Genomic DNA, 26,049 nt, shown 5'->3' with positions numbered 1-26,049 from the left:
GGGTTCAAGTAAAAAATGCCCATTTCGGTATCGTTTTGAGAATCCGTTTTTAGTCATGTTGCACTTGTTGCTTGCCTATAAATAGGAACCACTAACTGTTCATTTGAAGGGATATAGAAGGCGGCTTGCCGGGTGGAAATGCGTCATACCACTCAGTACCATCAGGCTTCAAAATGCCTAATCAACATTACAATGCGTACGAGGATTATTAGCTGGGGATGAAATATTAATTGGGTAACAGGTATGGCTTGGTTGTAAATGAAATAAAAGATGTAAAATTGAATGGGTTTACAACCCACATCCTATTTCGTAAAAAGTGTTCATGTGCCCCATTGTTATCCTCTATCCCTTGCATTTGTTTGCGTCCTCTGCTCATGCTCTGATTCATGCAAGCGCAGAGTCGACGGTTTGTCATTCCAGGTTTATATATGAACTGAAATCGATGCTGACAATCAAAGAAATTGGAGTTTATGCTATACGCGTTTAAGAAAATATTACACTTGATGTGATAATAATAGGTTCACCTTTCTCAACGGTTATTCTGGTACGTCACATTTACCGGCTGCGGGTAACTTGTTCAAAGGTGCAGTCCGTCCGCAGAATCTTTATGCAAACTATCGCTTTACAACCAACGTTTAGATTCAATATTTAACACCGTCATTTGCTCATTAGTTTCTTTGGTGTGTTTGTTTGACCATTCTACCATGTGGTCCAATTTCTTCTTTTCAATGGCGGCCGCCGCCCTCCTCCTCAACCAAGCCGCCCTCGTTACTGGTTATCTGCTCTGCAGAATCTGGCAAAATGTGGGTCATAATACATGGAGAGAAGTTCTAGTAACCACCACTCCTAATCACCTCACCATTGTCACAACACTTCATGGCATATTTGATATCAATATCGACGAAAACTGCAAAATTACCCCAGATCCAGGCGTCGCTTTGTATGCTAAAGAGGCAAAAGCGGAGAGAGAGTAGGAGGACTTGATAATGAACACTCAAGCTTGCTTGACGGCGCCGACCTGAAAATGGGAAAGTTACTTGTTCACTTGCACAGCCTGGACTCTCGGTTAAACTTTATTATTTGTTGGAAGAACAGTTTTGGTCGTATTACGGGAAAAGCTTTATTTTAGAAATAGGAATGCTTAAGACTAGTCATGGGCTTGTGTGACACAGGTTAGGGTACCGACAAAATATTTTAAAAAATGGTGATCCTTCAATGTTGTGTACGGATCAGGCCCCTAAACCTTGCCTGAGAACCAGTAATTCAGCCCTTTGACCACGACGTCAGCAGGCTCCGCTAGGCCAAGCCTTAGGTCGTGTTAAAGGGATCTCCATTACTGGTTTTGAACGCGCGGTTTCCAGCGCGTTTTGGATCGCGGTCTTTTCTCCTTTTCTCCCCGGTTTAGGACCCTCACTCATAATTTTCAGCACTCGCATTACAAATTTACAATAGATGCTACGGTTCCATAGAGTTTTATTTGGAGAAGCAGAATATTAATCCGATCACTCCTACCCGTTCTCCGCTCTCTTAATAGTAACATAACAAGTCTAACAGAGCACTCACAGTCGGCGCCGGGACTAGACATAGAAATTCATAGTTACGACACACAGACCCAAGCTTTATTAGGCTGTATCATAAAATGTCTAGCATGTCAAGATGTTGTTTTGTGGTTTTGCCTCTGCGACATTGCTTCTGCCTTTGATCGTAGTGATTTCCGCTCCAGCTCAGGCCTCGTCCAGTTGTTGGCGCCCGCTCATTGCAATAACCGGACAGCGAACCTGGACCATCCATCTCTTTTGTCGCGGATGCTAGTTACCGGCAGCGGCCTAGTCGGGCCCGGCGCAGAACCCGATAAGGCAGACGTCGCTTTCGCAGTCACTGCCCCTGGAGCATGTGGCTCCCAAGCCACCCTTTCGGCCGCCCAGGGAATCTCGGGGTTGGAGGCCGGTGCCGAGGCCGTCCTGGGTCGAAATTGCGGTTGCTGTTGATACGACGGCGGTTAGGATGGCGGTGAATTTTGAGAGTCGCATTGTTCCGTTTTCTTCTTTTTTTATGAGTAGAGTTCTTCCACCAGGGAAGGGGGTTTGACAAGATTGTTCGGCGTCAAAAATACTAGTGCAGCTGGAAAGCACAAATGTTGAGGATATGTGGAGGTTAGGGGATCTTCAGCCTTGAAAATAGTATAGTGTTATGCAAAAAAAAGAAAGAAAGAAAAAAAAAAAAGAAACCTGGTGGGAAAACGGAGCAAGATTACAAAAGAGATAAAAAGAAGGAAACTGGACACTCAAAGGTGCTTTATAGACCAGATATTTTTTTTATCATCTGATAAAAGCTTTAATGCCACCAGTAGCCTGTTTTGGACATCCCCGAAAAACGCCGATCGGTGCCTGGCATGAACAGCTCCATCATGTCCGCGTGNNTTTTGTGTTCCGGCACTGGGAGTGGAGCCTTGAGCTTTCCAAAGGAAGACTTCTATGCATAAAGCAGCATGCCAATTCTCGCCTCCCCGAGACGGCGGCCTGTGGTCGCTGCTGGTGTCGGGCCTGTTGGGAGAGGTGCGTCTACCGTGGTCAGTGATTTTATGCGGAAATATCCCGCACAGTTTTATAACCTGTAAACAGTTTTGGCTTTGATGGATGATACAGATACGACTGGACAAACGCCATGACCACCCATCTCGCCTCCCTCCCTCTCTCTCTCTCTCTTTCTCTCTTTCTCTCTCTCTTTCTCCCTCTTCTTAATTAAACATGATATTATTCAGATTCTCCCCCTCCCACCATGCGTTACCAGTCTCCTCCTGCGGCAGGTTGAGATCCCCAATCCCCACCAACAGCGCCGGGTCGGCATACAGCCACGGCGTCGTGTAAAAGGTCAAGCTGTCCGCCTGCTGCTGCTGGTCCATCATGCTGTGGCCGCCACCGCCGCCGCCGTTGTTGTTACTGCCATTATTATGGTGGTGGTTGTGGTGGTGATGATGGTGATGAGGGTGATGATTTCCACCGTTGGACGCAACAGCAGCAACAGCAACAGCAGCAGCAGCAGCAGCACCGCCGCCGCCGCCGCCGGCGCTTCCTCCTCCTGACCCGGGCCCGACGACGCCGCCGCCGCCTCCCCCGCGGTGCGCGACCGGCTGCGGCCGGGTCGGGGCCTCTTGGCCGCCGTCGGCTATGTTGATGGTGATCTCGGGCGACGTAGCCACGATGATCTCGAGGGTCGACGACTCGGACATGTCGAGGGGCGGCACCAGAGGAGCCAGCGAGGCGTCGAGCAGGCCGCCTCCGCCCGGATCGGCGCCGAGGTGAGACGTCGAGGACGAGAACTGCAGTATCTCCCACATGAGCGGCACGCTCAGGTACATCTTGGACGGCATCCAGTCGTCGACGTCGATGCTCTCGGCCTCGGCGCCCGCTGCGATGAGGGCCATTTTGTCGAGATTGCGGTCCTGATGAGGAACAGGTCAGGTTTTTTTTTTTTTTTTTTTTTGTTCGTGTTCAGCGTTTCTACTTTTGTGTATATGGTCATGGCGATAATATATAGGCTGGGGCAGGCGGAAAAACAGAAACTTACCAGTGCGCCGCATGCGGCAGAGTAGGGGATGAAGCTCTTGAGGAACTTGCGGCATTTGGCAAAGTCGGTGTTGGACTTGTGCTTCAGTTTTGCTGCGGCGGCGCAGCTGTAGTAGAGATGCACTGTGGCGGCTATTGCAGCTATGTGGCCGATTATGGGCTCCTATTGAGGGAAGTCAGCAGGTCCTTGTTCGTATGCGAGGCGATCCGGGGGACCGGGGAGTGGCGCCCCCCCGCCCCCCAGGTGAGAGTTGTGAGAGTTGTGAGAGTTTGCTTTCCATACCACCAAGGCAATCTGCTTGTCGACGACCATGTCAATCATCCTGACCAGCCAGGTGGCGTGCAGGAGGGCCTGCTCGCTGGACCTCCTCCAAAAGGTGTTTGGGATGCCCAGGTTCGGGTTGTGCTGGGCGCCGACGATGTACAGGAACGGGTGGTTGAGCACGGTGACGATGGCGTGGTAGACCATCTGCTCCTTGAGCCAGCAGGCCCAGTAGGCGCGGTTCTGCTTGATCTCGTCCTCGTCGCGCTCAAAGAAGCGCACCGAGTCGTACCGGTGGCACATGGGGATGCGGTTCTCCGTCTCCATAAAGTCCGACAGCACCTTGGCGTAGGGCGAGTCGTGCCGCCATGGTTCCTTGACCACCCCGTCGCGCGCGCAGTCGGCCACGTACCGTCGCACCTGACTCCACACCCAGCCCAGACACAGGCTGGTGTTCCAGATCCCGGGCTCGCTGGCGTTGGACGTGCCCAGCTCGTCCTTGGGGAGGGATGGGGCCCGGTCTAGCGTTGCTGCCACCGCCGAAGATGCCGTCGAGCCGGCGTTCTGTTCCGAGTCCCGAAGCTTGTCGTTGGGGTTGCTGAGCTGGGCGTCCTGCCGACCGTACGACTGCTCTAGAAGCTGCAGGCTCCAAAACAGGCGTCTCTTCCGGTCTGTGCAATGACCTTCTGGCAGATACAACGGTTCCATGTCTATCATGGCCGACCGGCACAGCTGCAGGGACAGTCCGAGATGGAACTGTCCAAGGTGCATGTTGCCATCTACAGGGAGGGCCAAGTGGAGAGAGAGAAAAAAAAAATGCAATGCGTCAGCCGACCTTTGTCCTCGGGTCAAACATCGAATCACTTACCGATGAAGGCGGCATATGCAAGAATGCACAGGCTCTCTATTGTGAACAGGTCCACGGTGCCGTTGGCTATGCGCAGCATGATGAGAGTCTTGGCATTGCTGCTGTAGAGCTGCGTGTTGACCCGCCGGCGAGAGAAGCGCGCCGTCAAGGCCATGATGCTGCTGGTTAGCTCCTCGGGCAGCGTCTCGGGGTCTCCGATCTCGTCACGCTCGAAGCACCAGATGGGCTGGCGGTGGCAGTACTTGAAGTAGAGCTCCATGGCCGTGGCAACATCTTCGGGGTGGAATCCCACCGATGATCCGGCGGCGCTGCCATTGTCGGTTGTACTTCGTCTCCTGGCTTGACCTTCACTGCCCTTTGGTCTGGTACTGCGTGCCGGTGGTGTAGGCGAGTACGACCTCTCTGATGGATTACTCAAAGAATCCTCCCGTTGCTGTTGCTGTTGCTGTTGCTGCTGCTGCTGCTGCTGCTGCTGCTGCTGCTGCTGCTGCTGCTGCTGCTGCTGCTGTTGTTGTTGTTGTTGTTGCGGTTGTTGTTGCGGTTGTTGTTGATTTTGTTGTTGTTGCTGCTGGTCTTGATGCCTAGGCGGACGCGCTGGGTGGTGGCTGCTCGGTCTAACAACCTCGTCAGATGGTCTCCAAAGAGCACATGCCTACTCGTGCGCAGGCAGTTGGTGGCTGGGATCGTATTACAGGCTCGCCCCACTGAGTAGGAGATCCAGCTTGTCCTCCAGGTTTTGTAACCTCTCGTCCTAGTTTTGACTTTTTGTTAGATCTGGTTCGCCATGTTGGAAAAGCCGTCGCCATGGTGTGGAAGAGTGGATCGTGGCTGTGCTTTTTTTTTTTTTTTGTTTATTCTTTGTCCATGGAGATTTGATCCTTTGCCAGTGAACTTACTGATCTCCCACTCTGGGAGGCTCTCAGAACCGGATATGTACACGACTGCGACAAACGCACACAGCTGGAACATGCCGGCTTTTCACCGGGACATCGCGTCTTTTTCCGCCTAGGGGGGAGAGAAAAGGTGTGCATCAGTGTCATGTCCGTAGTTCTAGCACGGCAATGCGGAGCCGAGACTCGAGAAGGCCAAGAGTCTAAAAGCCCAATTGGCAAACCGACCTGCAATTGAGACAGGCATGGTGCAAACGTCTTCTCCCTCTCGAACCGGCCGCTGGAATATTGGACGGTTCTTGATCGGGAGGCGGCATGTCAATCCGACAAGCAGAAAACAAAACGTCTAGTGGAGGATTAGCGACTGTGGATTAATTAAAAGAAATTAAAAGCAAGCAACCAAGACACGAATAGAAGAGGGAAAAAAAAATTATCGAATAAAAAATAAAACAAAATGAGGCGCCGATAAAACGATACAACGTCAACAATTGATTGGAAACTTTTCGATGATGGTGCAACGGCGTAATCACAAGTTGTCGATTTGATGCATCGATATCTTGTACCCTTGGACAAGCAGCCGAAAGCCGAAACAAAATAAGCCACGGCTTGGCACCGAACCCCGCACGTTTTTTTTTTCTTTCTTCGTACTACAGTACAAAGCGGCGTCCGATGCGGAGGGAAATGGGGGGGTTTCAATTGTTTAGGTAACTAAATCAAAAGGGGAGACGACGCATTTAACAAGCTTGACATGGTCCTGCTGTCATCGATGATGCACGAGACCAGCACGAGGACCCCTGTTTTTGTTTTTTTGTTTTTGTTTCTGCAGTTGTATGTGACAATGAAATGCACGAGGGCTGCGACGCGGTAGATGATGGTCGCCCCAAAGAAAAAAAAAGTAGGTCCTGTATTGTAAACGAGGAGGAGAAGAAGGGGAAAAAAAAACGAGGCTTCGTCCGGACTAGAATGTACTATCTGCAGGTCAACCTTGGCCTGTCTTGTCAGCCAAGAATTTCCAAGATAAGCAAAAGTGGAGGATGATTGAGAATCGGCGGAGGGATTGGATGCGCTAAATCTCGATCGGGTGAGGGGCCCTGAACCAGGTTTGCCGGCCGGTGCAATCAATGCCTAATCCAGAGCTAATACTTAGACAGAGACCGATGCATTAATTCTTTTTTTTTTTATTATTATCCAATGGGTCATATCAGCATGCATTCATTCGTTTCTCCCCCTTTCGCTGCGTTAATCCTCCCCGCTTTCGCCGTAACCATGTCAAACTAAAAAAGAAAGAAAGAAAAACATACTATAGTACTTTGTAAACCAAAGAAAATCATAAAAAAAAAAAGAAAAAAAAAAAAGTCTATAGTTTCGCTACCGCATCCACCAAATCCCTCATGTCCGAATTTGGATACTCGGGGTTCTTCAAATAGTCCGGCCGCTCCCGATCCCAGGCCCACCTCTGCTTCAGTTCGGGCGTCAATTCCCCGTTGAGCATCTGCATCACGCACTTGCCCAGCACGGGGAAGAACTTGAATCCGTGGAACGAGCCGCATGTGGCCACGTAAAGCCCCTTGGCTGCCGGGTGAGGTGAGATGATGAAGTCGGAGCTCGTTGTGAAGGCATCCCTGTTGAAATAAGTTCATCCCATGTCAGCCGGAAATTATTGACAGACAATTGGAAGAGCAAATGACAGAAAAAAAAAAAGAAAAAAAAAAAAACTCACCAGCATATCCTGTGCTTGGTCATCTTCCAGTTCTTGCTCTTCTCTCCATACCAAAGATCTTTTTGCTCCACAATGTCGGCCTTTTGCCTACGCGACACTTTCCATTGTGCATAGTCGCTGGCCGGCGGAGGCGCTGATATGTATCTCCCGGGAAGCACTTCGGTCATGTTTGTGAAAATTTTGGATCCCCACCATTTGAGCTCCCTATCTTTTGTTGGCGGGAGAGTCCCGATAAACGGTTTGCCTGGAGAGTTTTTTTTGCATGTTGTCAGCATTTTTGTCCGCCACTCACCGAGCAAATAATAGAAAGAGAAAAAAAAAGCCGAGACAAGAATAGAAACCATCTCAAATCTTACCATAGCCCACATATCCCTGAAACCCGACGGGCATATCCGCGTAGGTCTTGTACTCCTCCTCGTCCAGCTCCGCCATGCCGGTCGTGATGCCGGCAGCCAGGATCCTATCGCCGGACCGCAGGGCGTCAACGCCGGTGGCTGCCGCGCTCAGCTCCAGCAGCTTGGGCGTGTAGGCGCCGGTGCAGAGGATGGTGCGGTCGGCGGTGAGCGACCTCCCGTCGGTGGTCCTGACGCCCCTGCAGGCGCCGCGCGCGTCCAGGTCCAGCACCGCCGTCTCGGCGACGACGTACTCGACGCCCAGCTCGACGGCGCGGCGCGTCACGGCCCTCAGGCAGTCTCCGGCAGCGGCCCAGCCACTGGCGCGGTTGACGAGCACCTCCTTGGCGCCGTTGTAGTCGGCGTCGGCAAAGATGCCGCCGTACAGCCGCTTGGCCTCGTCGACCGGCACCGCCACGATGTCGTCGCCGCGCCCCGCCGCCCGGTGGTGCGCCATGACCTCGGTCGCGTAGTCACTGCGGCAGATCCAGTACACCCCCGTCTTGTGGAAGTACGGCTTCCACAGCGGGTCCGTCTCGAACACGTCCTGCGCCTCCAGCGCCAGCCGGCAGTAGGCCGCGTCGTCGTAGTCGGCCCGCACCACCTTGTTCCAGTCCCACGACGCCGCCACGCGCGATTCCGCGTCCGCCGCGTCCCGGTCCACCAGCGTCACCCTGGCCCCCGGGTGCGCCCGGATCAGGTGATACGCCGTCGACACGCCAAAGACGCCCGCGCCCACGATGAGGTACGACGGCTGGGTGGTGTGGTCACCTGCTGCGGGCATTTTTTTTTTCTTCTCTTTTTGGCGTGGGGAGGGGTTGGGTCGCCTGGGCTGGGACGGCTGGACTTGCTAAGCTGGCTTACTGGGCAAGCTCTGCTGTGATTTGTCTTTTTTTTTTTTTGTTCTCTTTTTTTGTTTTGGGGGTGTGGTGAAAGAGAGGATTGCGTGTGGGGTTTATTGGATTTGGTTGGTGGCTTCCAAAGGAGGCGATGCAATACGGGATGAATAGCGACTCGCTTCCGCTCGCTTCCTTGATTTGTTAATTCCCGACACTGGCTATTTCTTCCCTTCACTGTTCGGTAAAAGGTTGGTTGGGCTCCGGCTTATTTGGGTACCAATCTCGATATCCAAACACTTTCCGTTGCTACCCAGAACGGGGAGACTCGTCCGGGCTTGATGATAAGTAGTATGTAGATCGGCGGCTATCACTGATATCACCATGACTTTTTTTTTTTTTTGGCTCGTCCGCCCCGGCTATACACGGTCATAAAACCGCCGAGTCGTGGTGTGATAGTGGTCATCAATTCCGAGATCGGATGCAAGAGGAGGGTCGAATTGGTGCCGGCCAAGGATTGAGAATGCCGATCAGGTGATGAAACCGACCCCCCGCCAAGAAACTTCGGTGACCGTAAAGTGGGAGTGCAGGACCCCTTTTTTTTTCTGTCTCTGTCTCTTCTGTCATGTTGCCTGTCTGATCTCTCTTCTTCTGCATGCCGGGGCCAAAACGATCTGGAACGTCCGTATCAGCTTCTCCACATTTGGCCCCCAACCAGAGAGCTAAAAGCCCTGACTCGGCGTATCAAGTGTGCTGCCACTTGCACTAGTGTTTTGCGGGGTTGCAACCAGTTGAGCGAGAACTAGTCCCTAAACCGGTAGTCAGCTGTCAAAAGAGTTGACCCCAAACACAAACCAAAAACGGTTTGTTGCCGGGATGCTTCGGTGGGTGGCTTCCTGTACCGGTGATTTGTTTAACCATGTTATAGGGTAATTAATCATTAGCTTGCTCGAACCCGAAGCAGCCCATTGTCAGCACCAAGTACTACACACAGTAGCATCGTGAGAATCTTCCAAGACCTCGGAGAACCTCTCTCTGCATTGCATCTACAATATTGCAGCCCGCATTTGGCAGCGCTGCTTATTAGAGTTCTAGACCGTTCCAGACGCGGGCATCAGCAAACTCCTCGAGGGCGCATGATGAACGCCACGTGCACCCCCAAAAGACAAAAAGACCCTTCGTTCTGTCTTGTCAAAAACATCCTATTCGGGGAACTTTTGGGTGCTGACATGCTATGCTACCCAGAGAGACGGCGCAGAAAGAAGCAAAAAAGAAGGAAAGAAAACGCGAAGGCGGTCAAGAAACTGGAGATGCAGCAATCACAGAATAGCATTCTACATTTCACATTCGCAATGTCACTGTTTTGACCGTTTTGGCTTTTTTCTCTTGCGGCCTTCTTGGAACACGCTTCGATACAGACGTGGGACTTGTACGTGATATGCAACACTTTGGCATCAAGATGAAAAAATGGGTAGGGACCCTCACACAAAAAAAAAAAAAAAAAAAAAATCACCGAGGGCGGATCCGGGGTTGCTGAATTTGCCGTATCAGGGGAACAGGTGGACAGCTGTTACCGCCCAGACAGCTCTTTAGTGATAAGCTCTCATACAGCAAGCAGTGCTACATTAATCATATCTTTTGTTTGTCTCCAACTCGGCACGGTCCGTATTTCACAAATTCCCATATCGGCGGTCTAGACCTGGCCCGGGCACATCGAGTCAGCCCCCAAGTTCGGTATAGCATCGCTTATTCGCCGGTCATGTGACCGGACAAGGCCGATGTACCTCACTACCTCCTTCTGTCAGCGATATCAGTGACGTTCGGGACTTGGGAGGCTGTTCCCTGTCCTTGTCGAGATACCGTCGATACTTTGTTTTCGCTGTAAGAGGGGGGGCAGGGAAGCGTAACCATTGGAAACCGAGCCTTCTGATCTACTCATTCAGCTGATGCCGGGACACGGACTAGTAGTCCGGGCGTTCCTTTTTTTTTGTTTGAGCTTTTTTGGTGTGTAGGGGGGAGGGGGAAGTTTTGGACAAGATATATAGAGGGTGGAAGACTTGCTATCAATCGATCAGTTCTGGATCTTGTTTGATGACATGGACTGTTATGCTAGCTAGATGCAGTAAATATCAGTTGAATAATACACTATTACGAGCTTGAAGCTTCACAAACCACCAATTCAACCTCTCCAACTACCAACTACATTTAATATTATTTATTTGCCTGAAGCAATCACAAACACCAAGACAAAAACACACACACACACAATGTCACTCTTCAGATCATTCTTTGGCAAGCCCGCCGACGATGCATCATCACAAAAGTCCCAGTCCTCAGAAAAGTCGGCGGTCCGCGCACTCCCGGCATCATGGTACACCTCTCAAGACATGTACTCGCTGGAGCGACGCGCCATCTTCTCGCGCAAGTGGCTGCTCACGACGCACAAGGCACGCATCCCCAACCCGGGCGACTGGGTAAAGTACAACGTCGCGGGCTACCAGTTCGTGATTGTGCGCGACCGCAAGGACGGCGAGATCCACGCCATGCACAACATCTGCCGGCACCGGGCCTTCCCCGTCGTGACCAAGGAGGAGGGCAACAGCTACGTCTTCTCGTGCAAGTACCACGGCTGGTCGTACGGGCTCAAGGGCAACCTGGCCAAGGCGCCGGGCTACCAAGAGATCCCGGGCTTCGACAGGTCCCAGAACGGGCTCTTCCCCATCCACGTCCACATCGACCGCAACGGCTTCATCTGGGTCAACCTGGACGCGGGCGAGAAGCCCGAGATCGCGTGGAACGATGACTTTCTGGGCATCGACGAGCAGGACCGGTTCAAGCACTACAACTTTGAGGACTACGTCTACGACCACCAGTGGGACATGGAGGGCGACTGGAACTGGAAGATCCTGGCCGACAACTACAACGAGTGCTACCACTGCCCGACCTCGCACCCGGACATTCCGTCCATTGCCGACCTCAACTCGTACTATGTCAACACGGAGAAGGCGTACATTCAGCACTTTGGAGAGCCGACCGAGGAGCAGATTGCCAATGGGTTCCGGGTGGCAGCGACCTACTTTTGGCCCAATGCATCCATGAATGTTTCGTATGTTTTTTTTTTTCCTTCTTACTACTGCCCATCCAGAAGACATGGGATGAAACTGGTTTAAAGAAACAAAAGAAAAGAAAGAAAATCATACTAACCTCTCCACCAGGCCACACTTCTTCATGATCCAGCGCTTCGTCCCCCTGGGCCCGTCAAAGTCGCAGATGCGATACGAGGTGTACCGCAACAAGAACTCGTCCGACGCCGACTTCAAGACCATCAGCGACATGTACAAGCGCATCATGTCGGAGGACAAGTACCTGTGCGCCAACGCGCAAAAGAACATCGACGCCGGCGTCTTTGTCAACGGCGAGCTGCACCCGGACCTCGAGAAGGGCCCGCTCTTCTTCCAGAAGACGGTGCGCGAGGTCGTGACGGAGCACTGGGAGAAGGAGCAGCGCGAGAACGGCGGCGAGGAGATCTGGCCCGCCCGGCAAAAGGTTTCGGAAAAGGGCATCGGGGAGGCCACCAAGCAGGACGACAACTTTTGCAAGATGGTCGAGTCGTGCGGCAGGGCAAAGGCGGGTAGCATGGACGAGGGGAGGAGGATGTGTCTTGATGAGGCGATTGCATTTTAGTTGATTTTTCTGTTTTTTTTGTTGTCGTCTATTGTTATTGTTCTTTTTTTTTTTTTTTGCTGGCATGATGGATTGACGAGGGCGTTTTTGAGCGTTGAAATTTTATTTTTTATTTTATTTTTGATGCCTGCTCATTGTTATTTCAAGCGAATTCGTTTTTGTGGTCATCATCCATGTTCATTGCCATTTGCGCCTTTCTTTTTTGCATAGTGGTCAATGATCTCAGCCAGATTGCATATCCAGAATGGAAAGAATCCAAACAAGGATTTGCGCACATCACTGTAAAGATATGACTAAAACTCGATTGTGCGTTTCGTAGATAACGCAACGTGTTTGTTTGTATGATTTGCAAACTGTACAGTTATCATGGATGCGAAACTGAATCCAGATGTGTTTCGATACGCGCGGCCAGTGCAAAACAGCTAGTCTAGCTATTCAACCCCTAAGAAAAATTATGAGCAAAAGATTGGATGACTTGAAGGTTTGTTCCGAACACCCCTCAAGCACGAAAAAAAAGAAAAAAAAAAGATTAGGGTGTCCTGGGTTGCAGATTCAGGGGGCCTAGATTTTCAGCGGGTCGGGCGCCGACAAACGGACCTGAGCCGCCTTGCTCTGTGTGCATTTGCTCTAAAGATAGAGGCTTCCTTTTCGCCCTGATGGTCCAGAACACGGTTGGGAATGGGGACTTTTACCTGCCCAGATAGGCAATTCAGCTTTTTTGACTGGCTGAGAGAAAATAGGCATATCCATTCAAAGAGATAGCGAGTAAGCAACCAGCAGCTTTGTTCGATTTTGACAGGACCGGCAATTGTCCCGGTGGAACCCCCAGTCCAGTTGCTCAGCGAACTGGGGGAGGGGTCACGGACCGAGGCAGGCATCGTATCTCTCTTGGCTTTGTTTGGTTGGTATCCATTTCTCAAAACAACTTTGGTATCGAAAGATGGAGTCCCCGTCTTTTCTTTCCTGTCGCTTTTTGCCTTGTCTTTCTGTCTCTCTCTCTCTCTCTCTACCCCCAAAAAAATGCCCACAGAGTTCGATACTATGCATGCATGCCAAAACAGCCGCCCCAGGTAATGCTGTAAACCGGTGGCGAGACGAGGGCCACCCGTGTTGAACCGGTCAGTCGGACAGTCAATGACGCCAAGATAGCGTAGGTTGTAATTAGCGCAAGCAACAGATTGTGTTTTACCAGGGTAGTGGCAAAACGGTGTTTACGGGGTGCACAAGCGTGTGGTAGCTAACGTTGTGTATGTACCCCATATCAAACCAAACCAAAAGAAAAAAAAACCAACGGCTCCCGGAGAAAGAAGCCCGAAGAAACCGATCAGGTGACCTCGAGGTTGAGCCTTTGCATCGCCGGGTGCGGAGAGATTAGCTTCCAGAATACCGTAGGCCCGTGTCAGTAACAGCGCATCTTCTCCGCATGATACGTTGATACGTAGAGAGCCCCGCATTTGACTTCACATGAATATCAGATGTACATAGTTGGTGAGGGTATGTAAATATGGGAAAGTGCTGTGCAAGAACCACATGTTGGAAGTTGGCACATACCAATCCATGTTTCTAAAACCAGCAATACAACAAACAAAAAAGCAATAACAATTCCTTTCGTACCGGACAAAGATAGGTACCTTGTCATTATTCAATTGGCAGTCCATCAGCATCTACCTCCATCCCAACTGATTACCCGCTCGGAAGGGCTCCAACATCCCCTTCCCCCACCGTCATGGACCCCTCCCAGCGAGTCGTCATCATCGGCGCCGGCATCGTCGGTGTCAACATTGCCGACGAGCTGGTCTCGCGCGGATGGTCCAACATCACGGTCCTCGAGCAGGGGCCCCTCAGCATGCCTGGCGGCTCAACATCTCATGCTCCGGGGTTGGTGTTTCAGACGAACCCGTCCAAGACCATGAGCAAATTCGCCATGTACACGGTCCAGAAGCTTCTGTCCATAGACTGCTTCAACCAAGTCGGCGGCCTAGAGGTCGCCGAGACCCCAGAGCGCCTCGAGGACCTCAAGCGGAGATATGGCTACGCCCGCTCGTGGGGGATCGACGCGGAGCTGCTCTCGGCGGAGCAGTGCCGCAGGATCTACCCCCTGCTGGGCCCAGACGTCGTCCTCGGAGGCCTGCTGTTCCCCACAGACGGTCTTGCGCTGGCGGCCAAGGCGGTGCAGGTCTTGATCGAGAGGACGCGGAAGGCCGGGGTCCGCTACCTGGAGCACACGCGCGTCACGGGCATCCAGCAACAAGACAAGCGCGTCACGGGCGTCGAGGTCGGCACCGGGGCGACGATCCCGGCCGACCTGGTGCTGTCGTGCGCGGGCTTCTGGGGCGTCGAGCTCGGCGCCATGGTCGGCCTGCGCGTGCCCCTGCAGCCCATGGGCCACCAGTACGCCAAGACCACGTCGGTGCCGACGCTGAGGGGCAAGAACGCGCTCCCCAACGGCGCCACGCTCCCCATCCTCCGCCACCAAGACCGAGACCTCTACTACCGCGAGCACGGCGAGCAGGTCGGCATCGGCTACTACGGCCATCGGCCCTTGCCCGTGACCGCATCCTCCCTGGGCCCGACCCCGCGCCACGTCGACGAGCAAAACATGCCGTCCCGCATGGCCTTCACCCCACAAGACTTCGCCCCGGCCTGGGAGCTGAGCAAGAAGCTGCTCCCGGCCCTCGCAGACACCACGGTCGAGACGGGCTTCAACGGCATCATGTCCTTCACGCCCGACGGCGGGCCGCTGGTCGGCCAGGCCCCGGACCTCGACGGCTTCTTCGTCGCCGAGGCCGTCTGGGTCACGCACTCGGCCGGCGTCGCGCGCGCCGTGGCCCAGCTCCTGACCACGGGCAAGTCGGACGTCGACCTGCTCGCCGACTGCGACATCACACGGTTCGACGACGTGCAGCTCACGCGCGAGTACGTGACCGAGACCTGCACGACGGCCTTTGTCGAGGTCTACGACGTCATCCACCCGCTGCAGCCGCGGTCGTCGCCGCGCAACCTCCGCGTCAGCCCCTTCTTCGCCCGGCAGGCGCAGGACCTGGGCGCCTACTTCCTCGAGGCGAGGGGCTGGGAGCGCCCGCACTGGTTCGAGGCCAACGCGCCCCTCGTGCGCGACCTGCCGCCCGCCTGGAGGCCCAAGGACCGCGACGCCTGGTCCACCAGGTACCACTCCCCCGTCGTGGCCGCCGAGGCCTGGAAGACGCGGACCGCGGCCGGCCTGTTCGACATCACCCCCATCCGCCGGCTGCTCGTCTCGGGGCCCGGGAGCCTGGAGCTGCTGCAGCGGCTGTGCACGAGCGACGTGTCGAGGCCGCCCGGCGCCGTGACCTTCACGCTGCTGCTGGACGACCACGGCGGGGTGAGGAGCGACGTCTTCGTGGCGCGCCTGGCGGACCAGACGTTCCAGCTGGCGGTCAACGGCGCCGTCGACGCGGCGTACCTGGCGCGCGAGGCCCGGCTGCAGACGACAGCTCGGCCGGCAACCTCCGTGCAGGTGCGCGACGTCACGGGCGGGACGTGCGGCGTCGGCGTCTGGGGCCCGCGCGCCGCGGACATCATGGCGCGGGTCTGCAGCGACGACCTGGCGGCCATGCCGAGGAGCACCGTGCGCGCGTCCGTCGTGGCCGGCGTGCCCGTGCTGGCGGTCAGCCACTCGTTCGTCGGCGAGCCCGGCTGGGAGATCTACACATCTGCGGAGCAGGGTCTGCGGCTGTGGGATGCGCTGTGGGAGGCCGGCCGGGCGCACGGGGCCGTCGCCGCGGGCCAGGCGGCGTTCGCGGCCCTGAGGATGGAGGCCGGCTTCAGGACGTATGGCGTCGACGTCACGACCGAGCAAGGGCCGTTTGAGGCTGGGTTCGGGCACGCCGTCGACCTGGGCAAGAGTGGGTTCGTGGGCTGTGAGGCTGTCAGGAGACTTTCAGGCACCAAGCCGGCGGCCATGAGGCTGCGCCATCTCGTTGTGGATGACGGCAGGTCCGTCGTGCTAGGGAAGGAGCCTGTCTTTGTGGCGGGCAAGGCGGTGGGCTACGTCTCGAGCGCCGTCTTTGCGTACACCATTGGCAAGCCGCTTGCGTTTGCCTGGCTTCCGGCAGAGCTTGGTCCTGGAGCAGGTGTGGAGATTGAGTACTTTGGGCGACGGATCAAGGCCACGGTGACGGCGGAGCCTCTTCTCCAAACATGGAGCAGGCAGTTGGACGAAACACAGCCTCCGAGGGCACGTCTGTAGTTTTCACGTTTTGTGCATTTTCGAGTTTTGCGCTTGCTTTTCTGGGTTGCTGTTACGGTTTACGAGATCAGAGTAATGAGAACTATGATTTTTTTTTTTTTTTTCATCAAGCCTGCATAGCAGTTTCACGTATTGGTCGCTGGTGCACAGTCCGGATAAAAAGCATTTACTGTGTCGCCAAGACTGAATTGTAAAATGGTGTGCTTGGGAGAAAACACCCGACTTTTTGTATTAGCATAGTCCATATTCATACCTTTTTGTCAATTGTTTTTTTTTTTTTTTTTTTTTTTTTTTTTTTTTTTTCGTTGAGTCAATCACTAGTGTAGTGTTGAATGGGCATGATTCGACCTTTGTTCAGTTAATTGATTTTGGATTAGGTTACACTGTTACAGAAAGGTTACACACAACGCCGGTAGGCCATTGTATATGACTATAGGTACCCAATGCCCTGCAATTATCCACAAATACTGTTTACTCAATGAATCAAACCGACATGTAACAGCCTTTGCCTTTGAAAGTGAAAACTCGCGAGAAAAAAGGTAACGTGTTGCAGTGGTGACGCAAGCTGTGATTATTCTAAAAGCCTTCTTCATGAATCTTTTCCACCTTCTAGATGCCATTGGCTGAGATGACAATGCGCTGCTGGATGACTGGTCAGAATCCATCTACTAATTCCAGCCCTGCATTAGAACCGTTTGGCCCGTTTCGAGATCTTTCCTACTCCAGTTTCATGGGAGGAACATTTCCAACTTACTACGATCATAAGCCCATACTTATAGGTTTAATGGCACTTGTTGAGCACGAGCTCGGGTAAATACTTCAGATCAGAGACTAGTAGCGAATTTAACTTCAGTTCGATGCAAGCAAGATTCATATCAAGGGTGGCATTATTAGATGAGCTAGCTATATCCGGGGTTCTTAACGAGCTATACCTTCGGTCGTTGAAAATCATTAATACCACATATCCCTATCGTGGAAATACCGAGAATGCCCTCTCTGTGGCACGTGTCTAAACTTGGTCGTGTCACTGTTTCTAATTTTTTTTTTCTTTTTGGCAGTTTTACATCTCGCCCATTACTATCAGCATCATCAACTCTCTGACCATGTCAATCACTGCAGCAAGGGACGGCCAATGCATGGAAATGCCGCCTCAGACGACATTACTCGGCCAGCCAAACGTTTTCTCAAGGTTCAATCAAAGACAAAGCCTCGTAGATGAGGCAGCTTCACTGGGTTCAGGGTGTCTGGGGCGGACTAATGCCGAGACTGACAGGACTGCCGGAGTCAAAAATAAATAGAATAGATGTCAGACTATTATTGATCGGCTCACCGCTGCTATTCAAGACGTGTCAAACGATCATTAACTTGTAGACGCTATGGATCTCGGCATTTCAAACACCAACCAAAGCCCCGGCATAATTTCCACGTAGATCTTGCGGTCAGGGACTCATGTGCTGACGGAGGAGGTAATATCAGACAGGCACGATGGAAGTCGAGATACCCTACCTAGACCCACCAACTGATCACTTGGGCTGACTTTGATCACGACATGTGCCTGGGGTAGTTTTCCAGATTACCAAAAAAAAAAAAAAAAAAAAAAAAAGAAGAAGAAAAAAAGAAAAAGAAACGGTAAATAAAAATAAATAAAATAAAACAGAGGAAAAGTCATCAATCATTCGTCTTTGTCACTCAACTTTCCAGGGTCTTCCTTCACATGAGCCTCAAGTGCCTTGGTCGTAAACTCTACAGGCTTTCTTCCCCCCACCCACCCGCTACTTGGGTTGCTACTTTTGCGGCTCGGCAGTAATTGGATTCTCGGCACAAGCTTGAAAGGTTTAGCCGCCAATGTCACCCCGGAATTTAAGCTCACCTTATCCAATTGACAGTTTCCGGCATAATTAAACCTCCCGGTAATTTCTATTTGAGACTGGATTCAAATAAAGACGCGCGGCTCCGAATTCCGGGGGAGGATCTCGTTCCTTTCCCCGTCTGCATTTGCCGTTTATTTTATTTTTTTTATTTTTTATATTTTCTACACCCTTTTTTTATCTGATGTTTCAATCACTATACGTGGCAGCTGGGCATCAAAAAAAAGTCTGAATCTGACAGGCACCTTCGTTGACAGTTTCTGGAAGACCGTCAGGCTATCGATTGAGACGATAACCCAAAACATGGTCAGGAATTTTTTCTTGCTTTCGCCCATCTTTTCCAGGACAGGGCCGCGAGAGTTCAAGGTGGGGAAAGCCTCCCACAGGGCTAAATTAGCCTTCGGCTGTTATGGAGTGTGCTTTGACAATTTTTTCTTAAAAAAAAAAAAGAGAAAAAAAGAAGGAGAAACGGGGAGAAAAAAAGAAGAGAGGGAGAGAATGGAGCCACGTTCTGTAAACTAGCCCAGTAGTCACACTCCTGTGCCATTGTAAGCGGACGTGGATGGGATCTTCCAAACATTGATACGTCGTGCCTAGTAAATCCATGGCTGATGTGACCATCCCCTGAACTTTGAAAAAGAGTCTTGATGATAAATGATCTAATAATCAGATCAAAACAACAACGGCTACCAGCGCGGGGGGAAGGGGGCGGGCCGCGTGCTCGAAGCGACGCTCATCTCCGCTGGTTGTTCTTGATGTCTATACATAGGACGCAGGGAAGGCTGCTCGTAAATGGCGGAGATGAATATCAGCGCGAACGGGTCCGGCGGCTTACCTCCTTCGTCGTCTGGTGGATCGTTCAGGGTTGCATTCCTCGGCCGCCGCGGCGAGTAAGTCAGAATCTTTTGACTTACTCGCAGTTCAGCTCCAGATGCCCCAGCATCCCAGAACAGTTGCAACGGTAATTACAAACAAAGGCTTGGAAAAACTGAGCTAGAAAAAGAAAGGTTTGTTGAATCATCCACACCCCCCCACACACGCGCAAATCTCTCCGGCTTTTGGGTGGGCACCGGCCCCAAAACAACGGACCCCAAAGAGAATACCCTAGGGTCCTTATGGGGCGCTGGGAACGAAAGAACCGCCTGTTCTCGCTTCGTACCTGCAAACTATAAAGTTTGTTAAATTAATTGCGTGGTAGGGTTGCAGAGAGGGGAATCTTTTGATGCTAAAAATATGACTGAGAATAACGGTGTCAGGTGTAGCAGCTGAGGTAGTACGGGTACCACGTAAACAATATGCGTGATGTCGCAACTCAGCGGCGGCCGCCACGTGAGAAAATTGTCCTCATCTTAGGTTTTCGGTAACACAACCAACCAACCAACCAAGAAAAGGACCCTTTTAACTGAAGACGGATGGAGGGGGGGAGAGAGGCTGAAAGGGACAGCCACAGTAGGCTTTGGTCAAATCTATCGAAAACCCACTGAGAGGTGGTCCAATGTTTGAGCCAGGAGGAGTCAGGGCCCTCAGGTTTGATCCCTGAAAAAAAGGGTCAACAAAGTGACAAAGTGGTGTCTGGTCGGTCACGGAAGCGCTTCGAAACTCGATTCTCAGGCTAATGACAACAACATGAAAGAAGAGCAAGAAATTAGGGGGAAAAAGAGAAAAAAAAAAAAAGAAGAAAAAAAAACAATAATAATAATAACGATAATAGAGCAAATTCCTGTTATCTTTCTTGTCCTCTCCATTCAAGCCGCTGTCCATCTAATGCACAATCGTTCCAAGGCTGACCCAGCCCTGACACCATTCTTCTGCCCCGTCTTCGGCCCCATACCTAAATCAATCGGTACATGGTGATTAGCGGCTAGGGCTTTGCCATGACCACACTGCGACCTGGGCCCGTAAGCGGAGAGTCAAACCCCTACTTTTGTTCGTACGCCTGCCAAGGCAGGGCCGTGTCGGACTGGGTACCTACCTTGCAGATAGGTTGGTTGGGATCGGGAAGGTGGCATTTGGAATTCTTTATTTCCAACTTTCTATGCCAAGGGCTACACGGGGTGACGTGGGTAAAACAAGATACAATGAGATAAAATATAGTAACATCAAATACCAGGGTGGATTCTGAACGGGATTTTTTTATTTTTTTCCTTTCTTTTTTTTTTTGAGTTTTGTTGATCTTGTACACCACGCGAGAGCATCAAACAAGCTTATTGCTGTGACGCTTAAGCTTTGGAGGATGCCTAGTCAAGCTAGTCTCAGAAGAGGTCCACGTACTCCGTACCTCTTGTAAATATTCTGGTGGTCACAGACCGCCAGCCATCAAAAGTACCGAGGCTCGGACAGCTAGCAGTGGGAATGACGATTTGTAAAAATTCCAGAATATTCCCAGGGTCCGGCTCTGCTGGATAAAATAAAGACTGCGAATATATTCTGTAATAACAAAAAGGTCTACAGAATAAAACAGCTTGTTGCCCACATGGCCTTCAGCGTCGCGTGCGCGGAGGGCGAACTCCGCCGTTTACGCCTCGTGCACGAATTAAAAGGTGTGTGTCGTTGGTTTGGCAGGCAACCATCTCGCCGTCTTTTTTTCTTTTTTTCTTCATCTTAACTCATTTCCGGGAATCCTGGATGTGCATCGGCCGGCCGGCGTCCCACTGGCGACGTTACACGCCGATACTGTGTGTACGAAGCAAGGTTCAAGAACCTTTGGGCCTGGATTGCGCACGCAGGTACAAGGTTCTCAGACCATAATAATGGCCTGACCTCAATAGGCTTAGCACGAAAGCAGTTCCAGCCGAGTAGGCTGATAAACCGGCTCCGCGGGCCCGACTTGGAACAGCCGAGCGGGATGTTGAGTTGGTTTGAGTTTGACGCTGACTAAAGTGGGGATGAACGGGTCTTAGGCTTAGGGTTAGGGGTGTCTCTCGACTGTCTTTCCGAAGTCGCACGGATTAACTAGCATCAGGGTTAGGGGTTCTGTGCGACCCTTGAATTCTGAACTTGTGAGCTAGGCAAGCATCGACTTCGTTGACGTCATGACTTGAAAACAGACAGCTCCTACGTGCTTGTTGCATCATGAAAGCTGGGGAGCTTCACAGTAGCGTCATGGCCAAAGACATAGCCCAATCAAACAGGCCAATTGATGTTGATTGAAAAAGCTTTGCTTCCCGAGCTAGCAGAATCACGCACATTCAATTTTCTTTCCTCCCACAACCTGCACAACTATTCGTATCTCGTATTTGCGATTAATCATTCACGGAATTCAACGTATCTACAAACTTTGTTTGAATCCCGTCGTCCCATTCTTCATCTATTCGTGTATTCACCCCCAGCTCACACACAGCCATGATCCCTGCAAGAATCGCAACACGTTCTGGCAGCAGCCTTGTAGCTCGCCTACCCAGGCAAGCTGCCCGCAGCGCACGCGGCGCCCGTCAGATACGCTTCCAGTCGACCTCACAATCATCATCATCATCATCATCGACAAGCTCCACGGGTCATGTAGTGGCCGGAGCTGTAGGCGGCCTGGTTGCCGCCGGCGCCCTCTACGGCGCCTATTCAATGAGCCCCACGGGCAGGATGGCCAAGCAGATCAACAAGACGGCCAAGGATGCCGAGAGCAAGTACAACGAGGCGGCAGTCAAGCTTCGCGAGAAGGCACCTTCATCAGCTGACGAGGCGATCGAGTCGATGAAGAAGCTAGCCCTGTCTTATGCCGCCTTCATCCCTGGCGCAAAGGGATACGTGGAGGCCGCCTTTGCTGACGTCAAGAAGGTGCAAGAGAATCATGGCGAAGAGGTGGATCGCATCGTGCAGGATGCATACAAGAGATTACAGGCGGCATCCAAGTCGGGATTCAGCATGGAGACGGCGTCAAAAGCTTGGGATATACTCGCTGACGTGTCGGCCAAGATGGCTCAGATGGCGGGCGATGCGGCCGGCGACGTGCTGGACAACCACCCGCAACTCAAGGAAAAGATTGGTGGCAACGTAGACAAGCTCAAGAGCATGAGCGAGCAGTACGGCCCAGAGGCTAAGAAGATGGCTGATGAGACGTGGACTCAGGTCAAGGACATTGTGGCCGGCGGCTTGAGCGCCGAAAACATCGCCAAGGCCAAGAACCTAGTCGACGACAAGGTTCAACAAGTGCAGAAGCTTGGTGACGAGGCGTGGAAGAAGGGCCTGGAGCAGGTCAAACCCCTGCTTGAGAAGAACCCCAAGATCAAGGAGCTTGTCGAGAACAACGCAGATGCATTGAAGAAAGGAAACGTTACGGAACTGATTAGCAAAGCCAAGTCTGCTGTCGACTCGGGTGACGCTGGAGACCTGGAGAAGTATGTCAAGCAGGCCGTCGAGAAGGCTCAGTCAATGGCGGGTAGCGGCAAGGATTTCATCGGCGGCAGCCTCGAGCAATACCTAGGGAAAATTCCCAACGGTCCCGAGACACTGGCAAAGTTGCAGCAGCTTGGGGAGGTTGCATCTAAGCATAAGGACGAGGGTGAAAAGCTTCTGAAGGAAACCATCGAGGAGCTGAAGCAGGTGTTGGAGAAGAAGGCGGAACAGGCGGAACAGATCAAGAATAAGGCTCAGGATGATGCTAAAAAGGCCAATTAAGCTCCCGGATCAGAAGATCCAATTGATGCATAACCCCGGGCCGGCGGCATTGGCGCTCCTCGCAAGCGCTCCTCGTATGTACAGTAGCATAGTCTAATTAACAACTTGCGGCATTGCTCTTTATTGCCAAGGATTTAGTCTCTTGATCATCGAGTGACAAAATTGTCGATCATGCAAACGCCGACGGTATGGATCCCTGGGAATTGTGTTGACACCTGGGGCCTGGTGCTAGCAGGGTGGGCAGGGGCAGAAATGGGGAATCACGTGTAAAGCTTGACTAGGCACGCCGTGTCTACCACAAGCCACTCCCCTCCCCGCCACTAGACACACCACACGCCCACCCCTCCCCTCTAGGGGCTCAAGGGCTCACCACACCACAAAAATTGGATGCATTTTGGTTCCACACCAGGAAGGTAGAAGCGACACTCGAAACGCTGACAGGCATGTTTATTGGCTGGGACGGCCCCGCATACCGGCTTTCGAAGCGTGCAAGCTTCATCAAGCCCGAGCAGGGACTTGACTCGCAGGGCACTGGAGGTAAGTCAAGAAGGATGGAACTTTATCGGGACGTCGGGGCCCTTTTTTCCATTGACCTCGTTCAACCCATTTTTCTCCCCTCATATTGCCAACCTTGCCAGTTCACCTTGTTCAGGATTGGTCATAAGTTTTGATCAATTTCCCATCTTGCACATGAAGTCCAGGCCTGAAGCCAGTAAGCATCAAAACCTGCGGCGACAGCACCCATCAGTACAAACAATACATACCCCCCCTTGACCGAACTTTGTAATCGTTTCCTAATGATCTAATCTTTTTCTTTTTTCGTCCTTTTTTTTTCTTCTTCTTCTTCTTCTGTTATACATTCCGGTTTATTAGGGTCTCGAGCAAGACAGTCACTTTTTGGATTATTTGTTTTTGAACAAATCCAAAACGCCGTACTGAACACCTTCAGTCGGCAATCCTCGCCGACCCCCTAGCTCCCCCGCACCGTAAACCCTCGCCGCAGTACAATGGCTTCCCGCAGCGGCAGTATCGACATGACGGTGACGGACGGCAAGTGGACGGAGCTTGGCGGCGCCATCGCGTCTGTCCCATGTTGGACATGCCGTCGCCGTCGCCTCAGGTGTGACAGTCGAATGCCGTCCTGTGCAAAGTGCACAAAGGCGGGGATTCAGTGCCTAGGTTACAGGCCCGAAAAGCCACTCGTGTGGGTAGGCCTCGGCCGTCGGGGCCACAAGAAGCTCTCCACGGTGATGACGCCGGCATCCATGGCGGCGGCGGCGGCGGCGGCGGCGTCTTCAAAAAGAAGTGCAGAATCTTCAGCCTCTCCAGAAGAACATACCCGAGAATCGACCAACAGTCCAGATACTAAGGAATCGCCAGTCTCGCCCGAGTCGACTTCGGATCATGGCGATATCGAAGGGCTGGATGCTGACGCTGGCACTTTTGGTGCGGAGTCGTCGACGAGACCACAACAGTCGTCTTCGTCATCGTCGGACGTGGTGGCTTTGAGGAAACAGTTTGCCGAGACGGCCTTGTCGACGCTCAACTTCGCCCTTCCACAATCGACACTCCAACATCCTGTGCTCGTTAACCGGGATCCCCGGTCTGCTTTTTACATAGACTATTGTAGGTGTTCCACCATCCGGTCTCGGAGTCCCCTGGGCTGGGCTAGGCGACATCGGATCCAAATCCGTGCTGACCAAACGTGACAAAAGACCTCGAGCGCTGCTGCCCCGAGTGCACCCTCTACTTCGAGGACAGCACGAACCCGTACAAGCAGTTCATCCAGCTGAGCATCGGCGGCAGCCTGATGCACCACGTCGTGGTGGCTCTGGCGGCACACCACCTTGCCGGAAGCACGACGCCACTGGGCCTTCCCAACTCTGCGTCCAAGCACTACCCAGACGCCCTTGTGCATAAGAACAAGGCGATGCGGCATTTGCGTTCGGCTCTCATGTCAGGCGACAACAGCGACGCCGTCGTCGCCGCCTGCCTCCTGCTCATCTGGGTCGAATTGCTGGAGAGCGGGCTCAGCGTTTGGCGTTATCACCTCGACGGGATGATTGGGCTGCTGAGCGCCAGGAAGGCCATAGACGAGGCGGCAAACGGGGGTCCAGTGCAACCAGGGAGCCAGTCGTCGACCAAGGTGTCAAGTCCAAAAAAGACTGCCTTTTGGAGCTTCCACAACTACTTTGAGGAGTGCTGCCTAGTGTGAGTATTCCAAGCGCGCTTTCGTATACCGCCCCGGGCGATGATGACGTCTGCTGACACCCACGTCCAAACCTCAGATTACACACGTTCGGCTCGACGCTTAGCTCCAACAAGCGCGACCTCTCACAACTCTTTGGCTTGCAAGAGCTGGACAGGATTCTGGACCGCGCCGAGTCCCGCTCCTGGACGGGCTGCCCCTCTGATCTGCTCAAGACCCTCTGCCGAATCAACTCGCTCTGCTCCGCGGCGGCGCGGGGAGGCGCACCACAACCCGACTACGCCAGCGAGCTCCTCTCCCGACTCGAGACGTTTTCGAGCGCGCAGTGGGCGGCCAACTTCCGCGACCCGGCCCAGGTCCCCAACCGAAACCACCTCGCAAACGCCTACCAGGGGGCAATCTACATCTACGCTCGGCGGGCGCTGCGCTGGCATCTGGGCGGGGCCGAGGACGACGACGAGCGGCTGGGGCGGACGGCGCACATCGTGGCGGCGGAGCACCTGGACCACATCGCGTCCGACGACGTGCACTTCAAGGGCATCCTGTGGCCGGCCTTTGTGGCGGGCGCCGAGGCCAGGACCAACGCCGACAGGGGCATCATCCGCCGCATCCTGTGCGACATGTACGGCCTGCTGCACGTGCGGAGCGTGCGTCGGGCCATCGAGCTGCTGGAGCAGATGTGGGCGGCCAGGACGCCCGGTGGTGTTGGTGGGGATGGCTGCGTCGTCGCCCTCCACGACGAGTTTGGAGTCAGCGGGGAAGACATTGTCGTCATCGATGACCCAGGCGGTTGTGGGGTCGCGGGGAAGTCTTGGCTCGAGGAGATGTATGAAGGTGGCGAAGACCTCCTCTTGATATGAGCGCGGTCCTTTCTTTTGATGACTTTTTTTCTTTTGTTTTTTTTTTTTTTTTTTT

General features: G+C 52.9%; 8 protein-coding genes across 8 annotated transcripts in view; 4 read left to right on the top strand and 4 right to left on the bottom strand.

Annotated features, from left to right (window-relative positions):
- Positions 1-2,737: 2,737 nt before the first annotated feature.
- PpBr36_02016 (uncharacterized protein) lies at positions 2,738-5,883 on the bottom strand (the record flags this gene model as incomplete). Its single annotated transcript, XM_029889199.1, has 6 exons — positions 2,738-3,442; positions 3,568-3,729; positions 3,850-4,607; positions 4,697-5,310; positions 5,389-5,447; positions 5,593-5,883. Coding segments are annotated over 6 exons (2,589 nt in total), but the record flags the coding sequence as incomplete, so codon positions are not given.
- A 1,060-nt stretch (positions 5,884-6,943) lies between these two features.
- Positions 6,944-8,482, bottom strand: PpBr36_02015 (uncharacterized protein; the record flags this gene model as incomplete). Its single annotated transcript, XM_029889198.1, has 3 exons — positions 6,944-7,208; positions 7,307-7,550; positions 7,663-8,482. 3 exons carry the CDS (start codon positions 8,480-8,482, stop codon positions 6,944-6,946), a joined length of 1,329 nt encoding a protein of 442 aa, XP_029751922.1.
- Positions 8,483-10,801: 2,319 nt separating this feature from the next.
- On the top strand, positions 10,802-12,218 carry PpBr36_02014 (uncharacterized protein; the record flags this gene model as incomplete). The annotated part of the gene is made up of 2 exons (XM_029889197.1): positions 10,802-11,640; positions 11,750-12,218. 2 exons carry the CDS (start codon positions 10,802-10,804, stop codon positions 12,216-12,218), a joined length of 1,308 nt encoding a protein of 435 aa, XP_029751923.1.
- Positions 12,219-13,944: 1,726 nt separating this feature from the next.
- PpBr36_02012 (uncharacterized protein) lies at positions 13,945-16,446 on the top strand (the record flags this gene model as incomplete). Its single annotated transcript, XM_029889195.1, has 1 exon — positions 13,945-16,446. The coding sequence occupies one exon, from the start codon at positions 13,945-13,947 to the stop codon at positions 16,444-16,446; it is 2,502 nt and encodes an 833-aa protein (XP_029751917.1).
- PpBr36_02013 (uncharacterized protein) lies at positions 14,197-16,173 on the bottom strand (the record flags this gene model as incomplete). Its single annotated transcript, XM_029889196.1, has 2 exons — positions 14,197-16,115; positions 16,146-16,173. 2 exons carry the CDS (start codon positions 16,171-16,173, stop codon positions 14,197-14,199), a joined length of 1,947 nt encoding a protein of 648 aa, XP_029751916.1.
- Positions 16,447-21,656: 5,210 nt separating the features above from the next.
- On the top strand, positions 21,657-22,925 carry PpBr36_02011 (uncharacterized protein; the record flags this gene model as incomplete). Its single annotated transcript, XM_029889194.1, has 1 exon — positions 21,657-22,925. The coding sequence occupies one exon, from the start codon at positions 21,657-21,659 to the stop codon at positions 22,923-22,925; it is 1,269 nt and encodes a 422-aa protein (XP_029751918.1).
- A 1,007-nt stretch (positions 22,926-23,932) lies between these two features.
- Positions 23,933-26,049, top strand: part of PpBr36_02009 (uncharacterized protein) — a gene marked incomplete at both ends in the record, with an annotated part of 3,801 nt that continues 1,684 nt past the window's right edge. The window contains 3 exons of the mRNA XM_029889192.1: positions 23,933-24,551; positions 24,641-25,136; positions 25,214-25,968. Of these exons, the coding sequence (XP_029750795.1) occupies positions 23,933-24,551; positions 24,641-25,136; positions 25,214-25,968 (1,870 nt within the window). The remainder of the gene's footprint in view (positions 24,552-24,640; positions 25,137-25,213; positions 25,969-26,049) is intronic.
- The window catches only part of PpBr36_02010 (uncharacterized protein), a gene marked incomplete at both ends in the record, with an annotated part of 1,202 nt that continues 412 nt past the window's right edge, over positions 25,260-26,049 (bottom strand). The window contains one exon of the mRNA XM_029889193.1: positions 25,260-26,006. Within this exon, the coding sequence (XP_029751919.1) occupies positions 25,260-26,006 (747 nt within the window). The remainder of the gene's footprint in view (positions 26,007-26,049) is intronic.

The sequence above is a fragment of the Pyricularia pennisetigena genome, chromosome 2, assembly GCF_004337985.1.
Source record: "Pyricularia pennisetigena strain Br36 chromosome 2, whole genome shotgun sequence".
Classification (NCBI taxonomy): Eukaryota; Fungi; Ascomycota; class Sordariomycetes; order Magnaporthales; family Pyriculariaceae; genus Pyricularia; species Pyricularia pennisetigena.
This window is presented reverse-complemented; position numbering and strand designations above follow the sequence as displayed.